This window comes from Passer domesticus, chromosome 4, assembly GCF_036417665.1.
Source record: "Passer domesticus isolate bPasDom1 chromosome 4, bPasDom1.hap1, whole genome shotgun sequence".
Lineage (NCBI taxonomy): Eukaryota > Metazoa > Chordata > Aves > Passeriformes > Passeridae > Passer > Passer domesticus.
In genome coordinates, this window is record NC_087477.1 from 60,288,460 (window position 1) to 60,305,791 (window position 17,332).

The following is a 17,332-nucleotide window of genomic DNA, read 5'->3' on the forward strand; positions in this document are numbered from 1 at the left end:
AAATGTTTTCCTGAAGATACTCTTCAGCCCGTTACTTCACCTATAATTATAAATTTCTTTCCTTCACCTATGTCCACATTCCATTTGCAGGATGTTTTCTTTCCACGGGAGTCTGAACTTCAGGAACCATTCATACAATAATGCTCCTTGATGATGTATAAGCAGGATCCAGTTCCAACAGGAACCAAAATTGTTAAAGAATCATTAATTTCCATCACTGTTTTACTCTGAACTGTTCTCTGAGAAGTGTTTTGTTCCCTGAATAGTTTCTGTAAATTTATTTATAAAGTTGAAATTTGAAAGACTTATGATATAAATACACATCTTGACAGGACATGATCTTGCACCTAAAGAATGCTTGTTGGCAAACCTCAAAGGGAAGAAGACAGAAAGCAGACCGTGACAGTCTTCTCCATGTTTTCTTCCAATTTCTATCTCAGTTATGAGGACAAAAAGAAAAAATAACTTGGATTTTATTAACAACTAAGAGCCAGAGAGTAGTTAAAATTAATCCAGCCCCTTTCCAGCTCTTAGCATACTGAAAACTTTGTGTGATAAACAAAATTCTGGGATAAGAGTAATAGCACTGTACAGTGTATGAGTGACTCTGGCTGGCGGGGAAGGAAGAAAAAACTGAAACAGTCCATGATACACTACCTCTTTATGATATTGATGACAAGTGCTTTGTGCTTTAACGTGCTTTTTTGTCATACAGTATTTAGATGAAGGTGAAAATTCTTAATACCATTTTAATGGAAGAAAAGCCTACAGAAGTATGCACAGAAAGATAGCATTCGTTTTAATTGGTAGACACTGAAACTGTTTTCCATCCCAGACAGTTGAGAACATAATTCAGTATAGATAGCACTGACTTGTTATTCTGTGTGTAATATAATATATATATTGATATTATTGATATATATTGATATATTGATATTGATATATTGATATTATTTTTATTCTGTGTGTAATATAAGATATATATTGCTACTGAATTATTATATATATTGATATTAGGTAAAATATTAGTAAATGCTTATATTTATGAGCCACCTTATATAGAGAATTTATTTCTCTTTCAGCACTAGGAAGAGAATGTCAGTGATAGTTCGCACACCATCAGGGAAGTTAAGACTCTACTGCAAAGGAGCTGTGAGTTTTACTCTTTTTTCACTGTAACAAAGAGTACATGCTACCAATAAAAATATGAAAGCAAAAGATTGTAGTAACTGTAGTCAAAACTGTTCCCCCCCATTGAAGATATGGGGGAAGGTGTGTTGATGTACCTATTTCAATTTACATTGTTTTGCTATGTAGCTGTTCAATGTGATGAACTGGTTAATGTGTTTTTTTACAAACTGCCTAAGAAGTTATAACAGACCTGTTCATCCTATTATTTCTACTGGGCTAATACCTTTATGTTTCCTAAAAATTGCTTCCTTCTGTACTCCCAAGAAAATGGATGAACATGTATTAATGACTTGCTGGAGTAGCTGGGCACGGATCACTGGATAGAGATAGTAATCTAGCATAACTGACTAGGTGGGAGTGTTAACCAACCATTGACATTACACAGAAGTAAATTTTCCCAAAAGCAGGACCTGTGAGAAGGTATCCTTATCATAATGCATATGGGAATGGCAGAGCTGCTCATTAATTCTCAGTCTGTATGTCAAGTTTGAGGGGGAAGGAGATGAAATCCAATTCCAGAATGGTTTATGGAAAGGAAGTTTGTTGAATATAAATGTCCATTTTTTGTCATCTCCTGTAAAAAAAAAAAATCAAACCTGTCGTTAATATTCCATGTATTAAGCTGGCTACAAAAAAATCTGAGAATAGCAGTTATGAAGCACTAATTTTACTTTGTGTGCATTAAAAGAGGAGGACAGCATTATGGCATTTTCAAAGTAAGGGGAAATAACATCAAGAAGTGTAGAAGAAAAAGACTGCATTATAGCAGAATTTGTAAATTTAGAAAGTCTAAAGATTAAGAAGTCCTTTACTTTATGAAATAAGATTATGTTTATTAATTTTTGATGCTTAGATAATACAGTTCTATTTTTCAGCCATTTTCCTACATGATTTGTATTGTCTACCCAAAACAGAAATTATTTTTCTGTTAAAGTGTTCTGAGCTATATTTATTTGTTTTGTAGGATACTGTAATTTATGACCGTCTTGCTGAAAGTTCAAAATACAAAGAAATCACCTTAAAACATCTAGAGCAGTTTGCTACAGAAGGTGGGTGATATTATCCAGTATAAAAATAAATATGAAATTCAGTTTTTGATCAACTTTCCATTTTTTAAATTTTGTCTTGCTGTAGTGTTTTACGCGTTATGTTTGAAAATTACATTTTAGCAATGTCTCCTTAAGAAAAGTCTTCCTCTTCCTAAGAAATTTCAGTAATAACTTCATACTTAAAAAACACCTAAAAAACAACCCACACACCCACAGAGTATACAGTAGAATCTTTTAACCAAAACATATTTTTCCAGAGAGCAAACACATAGCACATTGTTTCTGTGAAGATCTCATTTCCCATGGTTGCTTTCATGTCCCATACCCAGTGATGCTGTAGGGATGGGCACACAGGAAGAAGTAGCCAAAGTAAAGACGGTTGGAAATGATTAGTGTAGTGCTTTTAAGGTAGCTTTTGGCTGTATTGTTTCTGTCACCAGTCCCAATAAGGGGGATTGCCAGCGCCCATATGGTTTGTTTTGGTGTCTGCAGTTTTAATAATCCCTTTCACAAAACAGTTGCCAGAGGTGGGAAACTTCTCTGTGAGGGTTTGTGAAGTAGGAATAGTAAGTAAAATTTAAAAGACTGTGAAATTAAGATGATTGATACAAGCAGCCAGTTAGTCATTTAATTATATTGGATTTCACAGTACAGATGTGATGAGAAAAGCAGACTGTAGAAACGTTTCTGCACAGCTCCTAGATGTTCCATGCCATACCCCCTTAGTATCTCAGGAGGATTATAGTGTTGTACTGTGCAGTATCATAGAGTAACAATTTATCAATAAGTTGGTAGAGAGGAGTTGGAAGCAGAATTATAAGAGTTATGGAAATCTGAACTGCAGAGTTTCTGCCTCTTTATTTTTCTAAGACACTGCTACTAGAACATTAAAACTATCTTTAATGTGTCTTAAAAATAAACTTACACTGGGAAGAAAACTAAAAAGCAATGCTTATGTTTTATTAACTGGTCTCTGGCCAGATCTTCTTGTTATCCTGAAAGGTCATTTTTTGTCATGCATAAGACTTCTCTAGTTTTCGTCTTCCGGTTTATCATGGAATTGAGAGTTTTGGCTAGTGTATTAAGCAGCTTCAGTCTCTTGGTTCTATCAGTGACAGCAGAAACAAGTCACAGATCTGTTTCTTTTGTTAGTTTATCATATCAAGATCTCTGCAGGAAGCATTTGGTTAGTCTTAAAGAATCTTAAAGTAATAAAGTTAGAATGAATTTTACAATAAAGTTGAATGCAGAACCACACCTGAAAAAATTTGACTGGTGGTATAGCCCGAAGCCTCAGCTACACACTGGGGTTCTAGAAAGGCTTAACAGAATTAGTCAAGAGAAAGTTACTTAGGTGTGACTTTAGTTTGGGCCATAAGGTATATATTTGGTTACAGAAATTAGATCACTGTCTTCTGTCCCGTGTGAATTGATATGAAAATTTCAACCCAGTTCTTAATTACCATTCTCATTAGATCAGTAGTACGACTCCTTAGCGGTCAGGTTGCACTAAATAAATCAACATAAAAAGTGAAAAATTCCATCTGTCTTTAGAACCACTGTACATACAGTAGGATTAAGAAGTTCAGATTTTTTTTGTATCCTTCTTTTAAACAGATTAAAAGATTAACTGTTCAGAAGAGTGAATTTCTAACTTTTTAAAAAGCATAAAATTCAATCTTTTAAAAAAATCACATATCTCTGGAATTGATTAAAAATTGGTATTTATTTTTACTTCAGATTTAAATTGCAGCCAACTATGTTGCAAAGTTTCTCATGAGTATCCTTTCATGTGGCAGGACAGTATGTCCTTGGCATTTGCTGCCTGCTCTTGGTGTGTTGTTCAAAAATGAAGTGGTTAGCATGGCTGGCATTTATATGTAAGCATTTATTAAACTGGAGTGTTAATGCCTGCTTGAATAAAATAGAAAAATTCTCTGTAATTTTCCTGTGTTGTTCCAGTCTGTTAATAACCAGGCTTAATGATATTTTGTTTTCCACATTTTATTTGGAAGATTCTTTTAAATCACAGTGAAAAGAAGCATATTAATTTTTTTTAAATATAATCAGGCAGTGATTTAAAAAGAGAAAGCAAATACCTTGAAAAAACTATTTGCTGACATTCCATACACTTGGATTTCTTTTCTTCATTTTATTGTCTGCAGAAAATATGTTGAAAGCATTGTGGAAATAGTATCACTGTTAGTCAGACATAAATTCCTTTCTCCCCTTCACCTGTATTCATTGCTTTTTACCTTGTAAGCATATCCTTATCATCAAGAGAAAAAAAATCAGTTGGGTTGTCAGCCTTGAGTTTATTCTTCTAAGACTAGATGGTGAGACACTGTGTTCCTAATGCTGTTTCGTTGTCAGAATACCCACATTACACATGGTTTTTATTCTGAAGATACTAAATTACTCTTACATCTAAGACACATGTATTATTTCATGCCCAACCTCTTCTAATTTCAAAATTGCCACTGCTGCTGAGCTGTATGCTCCAGAAACCTGTGATCAAATAAAGGTTACATTTAACCATCTCTGGTTGTGGTGCTGTTTGTCTCCTAGGGCAGAGTGGGCAAGTGACCAAAGGGTGACTACATTAATCCTCCTAAATCTACTGGCCTGCAAACTGTGGCTAGTATATAAAGAGTTATGTCAACTTCATTCTCTAGAAATCTGGTAATATGTGAAAATGAGCTGTTAGAAAATTCACACCTAGCTGCTTAAATTGAGTGTAAAATGTGTGTTGTCACAAAATAGATATTTCTTAAAATCATGCTGTCTCAAATTTATACTGTAATGCTCAATTCAAATGTTTGCTGAAGGAAAAAATCTGTTAATAATATCAACCAGCTCAAAGGTTGGTAAGTAAAATTGCCAAATGGTACATAATGATTTTATTTTAAGAATTTGGAAAGCTGAAACAATCTGTGAGATGGGAAAGTTAAATGAGGGGATTCAAAATTGGCTTCTAGATGATAGATTTCTAACTAAAATTCCTCGAGAATATTGAGGAGGGGTGAAGAGGGCAGTTGTGACATTGTGCTGATATATTTTAACTTCACTTCTTTCCAGCATGGCAACTATTAAGTTTATAAATCTTTTTCTCAAAATACGATTCAATTTTACACTTTAACTGTTTCAATGTACATACTTGTTCAGCAAGTGTTGGGATTTCTTCATATCTTTTTACAGTTTAAGTCAAATCTTGCATAAAATTTACTATTTTTTTCCAGTAAAATACATCACCTGTATTAAGTGCAACTTCTTTGAAACTGTTACTCCGTTGAATAAATTTATATTTATAGTTCATTTTTACTTTATGTATAGTTAAAAAGTACTTCAAGATGTGCAGCAGTAATTTGAAATCAGGTATAAACATACATAAAATACAGAATAATTTCAGCTTTCAAAAGGTACTCAGTGCAGGCATATCAGGAAAGGGACTAACAAATACTGAATCATTCATTATCTGTTTTCTCTCTAGGCTTAAGAACTCTGTGTTTTGCTGTGGCTGAGATTTCAGAAAGTGATTATCAAGAATGGTTGGATGTCTATCACCGTGCTTCTACAGCTATACAAAACAGAGTACTCAAACTGGAGGAGAGCTATGAGCTAATTGAAAAAGTATGTGTAGCTTGTTGTAGCTTTCTGGGGTTTGGGTTGGTTGGGGTGAGGATGGGATGGGCAGAGGGATGAGCAGAAAAGTGGGTTTTTAATTATTGTCCTTATTTTCTATTCACTCACTGTTGAGGAATAACGCTTAGATAGAAAAAGGAAATTAGCAATATTCTGACAGTTGTGTCAGGTAGTCCTTGCAGTTTAAATAATGAAAATGAAGGAACAATTAATCTGACAAAGTTTTTGCTGCAAGTAGCTACTTTGCTGGAAAGTGTCATTTATGGGTTGAACTACTGGAAAGTTTTTTTCAGAGTTCTTCTACTGTGTAAAAAACTGTAATAACAGATAAACAACATCTGCTTCATTATATAATGATCTTGGAACAATGGAGTAGTCAAGATTGGAAGGGACTTCAGGAAGTCATATAGACACAAATCCCTGTTTAAAGCAGGGCTAGTTTTGCTTGCCCAACACTTTAATGAAGTTTAGAGTATTCACAAGGAGGGAGTTTTCCCAGCTGCAGCAGGCAATTTTTCTTGATGCTCAACTCAACTCTTTTTCCTTCTTCTGAATTAAAATTTTTGTTGCTGCAGAATGTGGCTGATGCCTCTTGCTCTTCCACTGTGCAGTATACATTTTGGAGAAGGATGGCTGCTCTGCAAGCTTCAGATAGCAGAAGGAATCTCTCCTTTTTCCCATGTCATCCTAGTTCTTCAGGTGTGCTCTGGGCCCTAAGACATTTTTGTGTCCCTCTGTTGGACTTGTTCCACTTTGTCGGACTGTTTTACTGAAGGCCCATAAAGCAACCTTATACCTAGAAACAGCATCACAAGAGCAGAGCCTTAAGCTTCTGGCAGCACTGCTTCTGGAGTAGCCAAACATGAGGTTAAGACTTCCCTGCCTCAGCAATAAAAGGTCTCATGAATATTAAATTTATAAGAAAAAGGAGTGCACGAGACCAATAGTGCTTGAAGTTTTGATACTTCAATTTTTTGGGGTTATTTTTGGATTTTCTTCCTATGAAAGTATAAGAGAGATTACATTGATGAAACTCTTTAAAATTCAGAGCATTGCAAATCTGTGGTGTTTAATTAATGAAAAAGACAGACGAGAGTATATAGCTTCAGTCACTAATAAACATTGCTGAGCAGTTTATCTGGATGTAACAAAACAGTCTTGAAACTATATTGCTTTTTAATGCCACGACAACCCTGCTGCCTTTACAAATTTGTGTATAAGCTGCAAAGGTGCTTCCTCAGGATGTAGTATGCAGGCCATGCTGCTACCAGGATTGCACACAATTAGATGTATAATGGTGTCTTTAACATTTAGCTAGTTTTAAAGTTATAGAAATAGGAAATATAAAAATTACTGCATTCACAAAAACTGTATAGATTTGCTCCATAGGAAGCTAAAATCAAACAGAAAATACTAAGATAAATTTACAGGTGTTTCAGATTTTTCTGCAAAGTGAAATCATTAAAAGAGAGAAGGTGTAGTATTAGCATTTCTGAAATCTTGAAATCAGAGAGGTACTCCTCAGGAAAAGGTAGCTGTTGCTGAACAAGCTACTGAGCTTCTGAGAGAATAATTGGTTAACGTTTGAGTTATCATGCTGAGCAGTTTTTTCAGGCCACACAGATATCTAAGTTAAAGCTCATGGAATAAAGTGGAAGTTCTTTATTTGTTGATACCAAATTTAATGAGTTTAGAGTGCATTAATCTTGTAAATACAGAGAGTTAGGTAAAATAAATGGAACATTGAAATTGAATTTAAATCAGAAAAAACTGTAGGTGTGAAATATTTTATGTTCACAGAATCTTCAGCTGCTCGGAGCAACAGCAATTGAAGATAAACTACAAGACAAAGTGCCTGAAACCATAGAGACACTCATGAAAGCAGACATAAAAATCTGGATACTTACTGGGGACAAACAAGAGACTGCCATTAATATTGGTATTATACTTATATTTATTTGATGTCTTTGTTATGGGTTTAAAAATAATAGGAGTTGATGCAGTAAAATTTCTTTCAGAATGGAAAGTTGTCTTGTAAAAATAATGTTACATATCACTCCAGAATTTGAATATGAACTTACTTTTTAGTCAGTGATAGGGGGAGGATTGGAAATGGTGGATTCTGCCTCCACTAAAATACTAAGAGCAAGAAAAAGTTACGTTAGAGAGGAGGCAAAAAATTAGGAAATTGTACTTTTTTCTAGCATATGACATGAATTAAAAAGAATATATTGACTTCAGAGAGTGAGAGGGAATAATACCAAGAGAATGGAAGTATTCTTAATTTCCCTTCTCTATTTTTCCTTCTTTCCAAGAAAGGTGAACTAGAGTACTATAACGTTTTAAAAAAAGGTTTATTTTTATTCTTTCCTTTTAGTATGAAGGATGGTAAAAAAAGACTGATTTCAACAATGATTAATCTGTATCTTTAAATAGCCATCCATTAAAGCTGTTTTTAACATTTAATATTCTTTGCATGTGACCACATCAGCACTTAGTGCTGCAGTGTAGATACATGTCCATAATAAAGCCTTGCTTTAGTCATATATATCCTTTTTATTGGATATTATTATTTCTAATTTTAAAGAACTCTCCATATGCACGTGATACAGTTGATCTAAGGTTATTTTCCTTAGTACCTTCAGGTTTGAGGCAATACACATAATACCAATATTCCCCTTTATTAAGAATGGTGATACATATTTTTGACTAGGCAGCCTACATCATTAGCACAGAAAATGCATCCTGCTCAATGCATCAAAGAATAAAAGAAAATAATGAAAAGGTGTATATATGGAAATTTTCAAGAAAATGCAAGTTGCATTCTAAAAATTTACAAGGCTCAGGGAGATCTGTTTGTTGTTTTCTGTAACTCTCTTTAAAAAACCTCTGAATAAGGCAGAGCAGTTGCAAGTTGCAGCAAGGGAAATTCTAACTGTTCTAGCTTAGTACCTGTATGTACTTAAATAAAATGCAGTATAATTTTTTTATTATTTATTTCAGCTAGGGAAATCTTATTTTTAATTCTGTTTGTAGTTCTCTTACAGCGAAAAAATATCTTGTTATATTATAATGGATTTTTTTAAACCAATTTTTAAAAACAAAATCTTTTCTAACAGGTCACTCTTGTAAACTTTTGAGAAAGAACATGGGACTAATTGTTATAAATGAAGGCTCTCTTGACGTAAGTGAAATCTTCAAAGTTCTCAGTTAATAAAATGCTATTTTATTGCTTAAAATATCCAGACATCATGATGAAGGTGGTATAAAAAACAAGTTGGAGTGTCTATTTATCTGGAGAAACAACAAATTCTGCCAAAACTGTGGTTTGGGGGGATGTTGTTTATGTTTGTCTTGGGGAGTTGATTTCATAATTTTAGTATTCCATGCTGGGAAGACTGTATAGTCTTGGTGACAGAATGTTACTGAATAAATGGAAAACAGTCTAGACCTTCTGAAATCACAGTGCAGCTGCTACACAAAGGAACTTCACAACTATGAGCAAATGAATTCCAGGTAGTAGACTTCATCCACACAGGCTCAAAGCCAGGAGCTTCACATCATACAAGCATTACAGATGAACTACTTCTAGTGTAATGATTCAAAAGTTCAATAAATATTTATCAAGCAATATATTTTATAGTAAATTTTAATAAATACATTATAAGAATAAAAGGTAGTATCTGTAATGATAACTGCAGTGTACTCCCTATTTCAAACTGGAGTGTCTAGATTGTATGGAAATTGAGAGATCCTTTCCTTACATGCCCAAAGTACAGACTACATGGAGATGTAAATATCTTATGCCAGCTGAATTTCTGCATGTAAACTGGTCACTTGCAGTTCTGGTTTTGGTGATAACATATATAATCGTTTTTTTCAGCAGCACGTGAACGTAGCCTGAGAGGCAGTTCAAAAAATAAGAGTAAACTAGCTCTATGCAAATATTTTAACAAGACACTATAAAGTTTTCTGCTTCACGTGATGGTGTGCATTCTTATGTTTGAGTGTGTCTCTTGCGTCCTACCCTTTGCTTGCTAGTGTGGTTGGAATGACAAGTCAGTGTCTATTTCTAGTGTGGCTCGTTACCTTGAGTAAATTACCTTGAAATTCTGATAAGAGGAGTGGATCAGGTCTCAGGAAATGAAGACAGGGGTGGATTGCTGTGATTGCAGAGTGCTCAGTCAGTGCAGTTGCAAAGGTGGATTGATTCCTCATTCCTTTCTGTATACCAGTAACAGTTGGCAAGAGACTGTAATACTTTGTTGGAATGTTGTCTGTTAAGGCAATCACATAGAAGGACACTTTGGCTTTTGAGTAGCATAGGTCCACCTCATGTACTGGGACTCTGCACCTTTGAGGGTGGCTGGACAACCCAGTTTCGTGAGAGGAACTGAGCAGCCAGGAAAGCTTGGAGGAAATAGTCCCAGTGTTGTGGCACTTGTGTATTTGGGATGTTTGGTAAGAGTTGCTCTGTGGCAGTCCTCTCCTCCTTGTCTCTGAAGTACAGCCTCTTGGCTATATAAAGATGGTGATAGGTTCAGTGGGGTTAGGGAGGCTGTTTTTTCTTGGTCTGCATACTCTTCTGAAAAACACTGAAACCTTGCACTGAGAACAGTGGCATTAAGTGAATGCTTCTTCCCCTTGCTGTTAAAATAGTAGTATTTGTCCATTGCATACCTGGAGCTTCTCCTAAAACATAGCTTGCTTAAATCTAATCCCTTTATGGACATGCAGAGTCCCCTGTCTCAAAGACATGTAAAAAAAAAAAAAAAGATGTAACAAAACAAATAACTCATCAATTTGGTCATTATTATGACTTAAGCATGCAAGACAGGGGAAGTTAGAATGAAATGTATTTTGTTCAGACTGCATCCCTGCTCTGTGAACTGAGCTTACAAAGAATATGCTAAAATAAAATATCCTCTTTTATTTGAACAAATACCCTTATTCATGAAATTATAAGAAAAATATCCCAACCCCACCCACCTCTCCAGTCCCCAATAGACATTAGGTGGTATAGAACTGAAAGTATTTAGGTATCTCGACTCTTTAGAATATTATTTGTTTTGGAGCTCTAATCCCATGAACGTCTTAGCTTAGCTTCACAAGCAAAACGTGGGTTTTGTTAGTCAGTTCTTATAGTTGTGTACAAGAACACTGGATTTTATTTGCCTTCATATTGACCTAATGGACTACTAAATTTCACTATAGTACTGTTGATCATAGACAGACATCCTAACGTAGCCTTACTCTTTTATTTGTGAATCTAAACTGGAACTAGAAAATAGTTTGATTACTATTCAGTTTTATTGAAAAATATTCCATTGAAATATGTAAAGTATTTCATAAGGGACATTTTTATGCTGCATTTAATCTGAGGCATGGGATTTCAGCATAGGGACTATGCCCACAAAAGAATTTTAAATGCGACAGTTTTACAATTAGAGTTTTGTTTTGTGTTGGGGTATGAGTTTTCTTGTTTTAAAATGTAGTATTCTTGGAGCTACCTGCTTCTGATAAAAAATTAAGGTCAGTTTCAACAAAAGAGTTCACCACTAAACAATATGCCCAAGTGCCACATCCACAAGGATTTTGAGTACTTCTGTGGGAAGTGACTCCACCACTTCCCTGGGCAGCCTGTTCCAATGTCTGAGCACCTTTTAAGTAAAGAAATTTTCCTATATCCAATCCAAACCTCCCCTGGCAAAACTTGAGACTATATCCTCTTGTCTGTCACTAGCTGCGTGGAAGAAGAGACTGACCCCCCATCTCTCTACAACCTCCTTTCATGCAGTTGTAGAGAGCAGTAAGGTCCTCCGTGAGCCTCCTCTTGTGCAGGCTACACAATCTAAACTCCTTCTTCTGCTCCAGACCCTTCCCCACTTCCATTGCCATTCTCTGGACATGTGCTGACATATCAATGTCTTTCTTGTCATGAGGGGCCCAGAACTGAGCACAGGACTAGAGGTGTGGTCTCACCAGTGCTGAGTACAGGGGGACAATCACTGCCCTGGTTCTTCTGGCCACTCTATGGCTGACACAGGCCAGGATGCCGTGTTGACCTGGCTCATGTTCAGCTGGCTGTCAAACAGCACCTACAGATGCTGGTTTTACAGTTCTTACCCAGTAAACAGTACACCCATCCAAGTCACAATAAGCCAGTTTCTCCAGGAGAATGGTTTGAGACAACCTCAGGGCTTTACTGCAGTGCAGGTAGTCTACAGCCTTTTCCTCATCCACTATTTGTGTCCCTTTGTCACAGGAGATCAGGTTGATCAAGCAGGATCTGCCTTCTCTAAATTTACGCTGGCTGGGCCTGATCCCCTGGTTCACCAAAATGTGCCTTGTGATGACAGTCAAGGTGATCTGTTCCATGACCTTCCCTGGCTGATAGCCCTGTAGTTCTCCCAGACCCTCCTGATGATCCTTCTTGTAGATGGACATCACACTGGCAAACCTCCAGCTGTGTGGGACCTCCAAGGTTAACCAGGACTGATGAAAAATGTTGAATGTGGAAGAGCCTGGTGAGCTCTTTCATCAGCTGCCTCAGCACCCTCAGGTGGATCCCTCTGGGGTCTATACACTTGCATATCTAAGTAGCAGAGACCATTTACTCCTGGATTATGGGACCTTCACTACATGGAAGAAACAGTAGATGGGAGGAACATGACTTTTCATGTGTTGTTTAAACTTTGATAGAAATAGTCCACAGAGATGAGAAAAATTAATACTTCCTTTATGTTGCAATATTTCTTAATTAGAGAAGATGCTCTGGAAAATAGTTACAGAACCTGTTGTCATTTTAAAGACTTTTTAGCATGTAATTTTAAACAGTGGAACTTCATTTCTGTCACAGTTTCTAGTGGGTGAGAGACAGGAAACAAGTGCAGAATTCCTCAACAGGCTTATCTCATTTTAGATAAACCAATGAATCTTTAGAAGACCAGTAGAAGCAAAATACAACAATGTGTGGAACTGGGTGGAGTAAGTTGAGTTGAAAAGGCAAAGAGAAGTAAAGGCAAAAGCAAACCCCATTTCAGGGGGGTTTGAGAGTTTTAATTAGTTCAGTGTTCTGTTTTTAGGTGGTTACACCAAATTTGGTTTATGTATGCCTGACATCACTGAAGTAGCACAATTATTTGGTTGGTAAACTTGTAAAAAAATATAGCTACATGTTGTCATAGGATGTCACCAGCTTCCAAAGTCAATATTTTACTAGCAGAAGAGTTTTTTTAAATTTTCCTTTCTCCTCTAAAACACTTTTTACTTCTGGGCTGTGAAGCAGGAAACAGAAGAAAAGTATGTTGTAGCTCTGTAAAGGTCTTTCAAAAAGAAAGAAGGGCAACAAGCAATATTTTTTGTCCCTCATGACACTCCATGGGAGAACTGCACTATAGCAAACTAGATGTCATTGACCTTCCCAAAGCAGGCTGCTGCATAAATAAATACATATGAATGTATTGTCTACTGAATGTAATCTGAAGTTCAGTACTAGTCACAAAATAGTGACTTCTGTAGGTGTGATTCAAACTGTCATTAGCAATTGAAAAATACAAAATATGTTCCTTTGTATAACGTACTTTTTGTTATAATTGTTAAATTATGTTAAAATATTAATTTAGTGTCATAAGATCATCAGTTATAATGCCTGTATTTATATCACTAATTATCTGTGTTTCCTTTTTTCTAAACGTTTAGGAACATTTTTTAAAATAGCAAATTCTAGTATCTCTATATATGTGAATCATCTTTTGTATTATCATATTTGTTTTCTGTATACCTGTGTTCTTCTGGCAAATATTTATGCAACTATTGTTGCTGTTCAAAGAGCATTAAAAGTTCCACCATAACTTATACACTTCTTTTTTAGCAGAGTGAAAGAGTAATCCTACACAACATTTCTACTGTGTTTCTAGTACTGCAACTATTGCAAATATTCTTTTCGCTTTATAATATTTGATAGCAGAATCAAAAAGTACCTTCCTTAAAAAACCAACGTGCCAGTGTTTCTGATCACACTGAAAAATTTGGATTTAAGAATATTAAGAACTAAAAATAATGGACACCTTTTTTTTTGTGCAACAGGGAACAAGAGAGACACTTAGCCATCATTGCAGTACTCTTGGTGATGCTTTAAGGAAGGAAAATGATTTTGCTCTCATAATTGATGGTAAATCTCTGAAGTATGCTTTGACATTTGGAGTAAGACAGTATTTCCTGGATTTGGCTTTGTCATGTAAAGCTGTTATTTGTTGCAGGTAAGATTTACATTATTCTCTCTCCATGCTATTTTTATTGACATAAAAAATAAACTGAAGTTATGAAATACAGTCATTCAAGTGAAATATCACTGTAGAGCAGTCTGCAACAAAGTGTACTTGTCAGAGTCACTCACATTGCATATTTCTAGAAACATCATTTGTAATCCATTGAGAGTAGTCTCAGTAAGGTTGAGACACTAATTTTGACCTTGGTATTACAGTTAACCACAGGTTTTAGCATATCTAGAGTCATCTGTAGATCTTTCTCCACAGGCTACTTTTCTGTAAGATGTGGATTACACTGTATAAGAATTGCTCAAAAATGTTGAAGGTACTATTCAGGGAGCTTTTTATTACCTGGAGCCGGGGGAAATGCCTTTATTAAGCATTATTATGCCCAATTCTTATAGGGTTTGTTTATACAACGAACCCTTTCATCCTTTTCTGTAAATATCAACTATTACGGCTAGAAACTTCCATTGTTCCATTAAAATAAGTCAGATTCATCTGAAAAATCTGTTCAAATGGAACTATTTTTCTGCTTTGCAAAAGGACACAGAAAAAGAAGTAATATTAAAATATCCAAATACTGACTGTGTTTCTAGTCTTTCCATCCCTTCTGTCATGCTACCACAGGATTTTTTAATTAATGTTTTTGTGGTTAAGCTTCAGCCTGAAACAGTTTGAATTTCAAACTAAGTTTTTACTGTCTTCTAAACTGAGCAGTTACTCTGATGTACAGTTTATACTGTGCATAAATGCCTTCCAAATGGCAGTAGTCTTTCTGACAGATAATTTGGAGTATTGTGCTTGTTCTCCTAGGTTGAGTTTGCTCAGTACAGTAACAAGCAGGAGATGCATGTAGAATTGATCTTTTAAAGCTTCATTTATTTTTCTTCTCTTTCCTTGATTACAAAATACATTTTATGCCATTTAAAGAGATAATTTTTCTGGTTTTGTTGTAATGGGGATCCATTGAGGAATATTCTGTACATAAAGCTGTCTTTTAGTGTTGGCATTCTCGTAAAGAAACAACAAAGAGCAAAATGAAAGTTTCTGCTCTAGTAGTATTCCCTCTGTAATTTCTTCATTTTACACTCCCATAATTTACCTAGGTCAATTGGTTTCAATGCATATCTAGATATATGTCTGACATATTTTGTGGTTGCTTAAAAATTGGCTAGAGGTTTGAAACTAAAATACTTGCTTATAACAGTCACTGTTTTAATGTGAACATATTTAATACCCCATGTTTCCCAAAAGTCAAATTTCAGCCAAAATATTTGTTTCTGTTAAATACTTTGTCTTTAGTATCCAAAAACTTCATTTCCTTGTTTATGAGCTTGAAAATATAAAGTTCTAAGTGGTCATTTTTGATTAAGGTAAATCACTTTTAAAAATTTGAATATATATATATATATACATATATATATATATACATATAAAACCAGACTTAACAAGAATGTAAGCTCTTTCTTCATCCATATAATGACAGTAAACATCTAAAATTCTTCTTTGTTCTAAAAGTACAAATGACACTACTTTCTTTTAAGTTTGAAGGCTGCATTGACTTGTGCAGAAGTATTTATTACCAATGGATTCTCCTAAGACTAGCTGTAGCACAGATTATGCTGACAAATATTCAGTAGACATTTCTCTTCAAAAAAAAATCTGTATATGTTATTAATTCCAAGCAGATGTTTGGCTTTAAAACTTTAGCAAACTGAATTCCAGCTCTATATTAACTTCAGAGTAATATATGCAAGAAGAATGTTAAATCCGTTATTCTGGAGTAAAAATGTACAGCTAAGAGTGAGCAAAATGAATGAAAAATATTTTTTACTGGTTTTACCATGAACTTGAGGCAGTGACAATGCCACTTTCCAGCAGGCCCTATAACATTGTCTGAAAAGGAATAAAGGCACTGTTCCTGAGAAGTTAAAAAGATGAAGAAGAAGTACTCAGGTCAGGAATCTTCTGTAGAAGTAGGCTGTAGCAACTCTTGGTACAATTCTCAACAGCAGAGTTCAAATAAAACATGTACCAAAAGATCATAGACAGATTTTTTCATATAGGTGGACCACAAAATTTTTCAGAAGGGCTGTTGCCCGGAAACTTTCAACCCAGGTTTTCCACAAGGCTATGGACTCATCCCACACAGCTTTTTCAGAAGTTCAATAGTTGTGCATGTGTTGGGCTGACCACTGAATAATGTGATTGCACAGCCTCCTTCAATTTGAAGGCTGTATTATTTTCATTCCTTTATTTTTTAAAATACGTTTTCAAACAGTTCTCTCTAACTCACTTGGTAAGGTGACTTCCTCAACATAGAATCCTTTTTCAGCTTTTAAGTCAAAATTTCATAAATGTTGTTTTTTTATGAAGTCTTCTGTGAATGTGCTTTTAGCATATACCCTTGAAGGGCAATAACAAGACCACGTCACTCACCAGGATGTTAATTGGCCTGAGTTTATTAGCTTTTCACAGAATATAAAGTATGTTTTAAAAATTCATCCATTTGAAAGTCCTGTATTAAACCTGTTTGGCTTTTTTATACCTTAGGGTATCACCGCTTCAAAAATCTGAAGTTGTAGAAATGGTTAAAAAACAAGTTAAGGTAGTAACTCTAGCAATTGGTGATGGAGCAAATGATGTTAGTATGATACAAACAGCACATGTTGGTGTTGGTATCAGTGGGAATGAAGGTCTACAGGCTGCTAATTCTTCAGACTACTCAATTGCTCAGGTAAGTCATTACACTGCAAAATACAACAATAAAATATTTTAAAATATTATTCATATTCATGTATATATATTTTAATTGTATGTTTGTTCATTTTTCATGTTTTTTGCAGTTCAAGTATTTGAAGAACTTGCTGTTGGTTCATGGAGCCTGGAATTATAACAGAGTTGCTAAATGCATCTTATATTGTTTCTACAAGAATATAGTCCTTTATATTATTGAGGTAATTTTACAGCACATGAAATGTTACTTCTTGAAAGTACAACCTTAATTTTGAGCTTTTGGTTATTATATATTATTTTTTAAGTATTTTAATTTTAAATAAATACCTACTAGTGCTTGAAATTTTTAATAAATTGATTCATATGTTTGTTTTTTTACTTTAAAAAACTACAGTTGTTTAAAAATGCATGATAAATATTAGTACTAAATGTGTTGCTAAT

At 34.9% G+C, this 17,332-nt stretch overlaps 1 protein-coding gene across 3 annotated transcripts in view; it reads left to right on the forward strand.

Moving 5' to 3' along the window:
- The window catches only part of ATP8A1 (ATPase phospholipid transporting 8A1), a 102,179-nt gene that overhangs the window by 45,034 nt on the left and 39,813 nt on the right, over positions 1–17,332 (forward strand). For all 3 annotated transcript variants that reach the window (XM_064418293.1, XM_064418292.1, XM_064418291.1), the window contains 8 exons: positions 1,083–1,152; positions 2,156–2,240; positions 5,731–5,870; positions 7,683–7,821; positions 9,002–9,066; positions 13,971–14,143; positions 16,709–16,892; positions 17,002–17,112. In XM_064418293.1, coding sequence (XP_064274363.1) covers positions 1,083–1,152; positions 2,156–2,240; positions 5,731–5,870; positions 7,683–7,821; positions 9,002–9,066; positions 13,971–14,143; positions 16,709–16,892; positions 17,002–17,112 — 967 coding nt within the window. The remainder of the gene's footprint in view (positions 1–1,082; positions 1,153–2,155; positions 2,241–5,730; positions 5,871–7,682; positions 7,822–9,001; positions 9,067–13,970; positions 14,144–16,708; positions 16,893–17,001; positions 17,113–17,332) is intronic.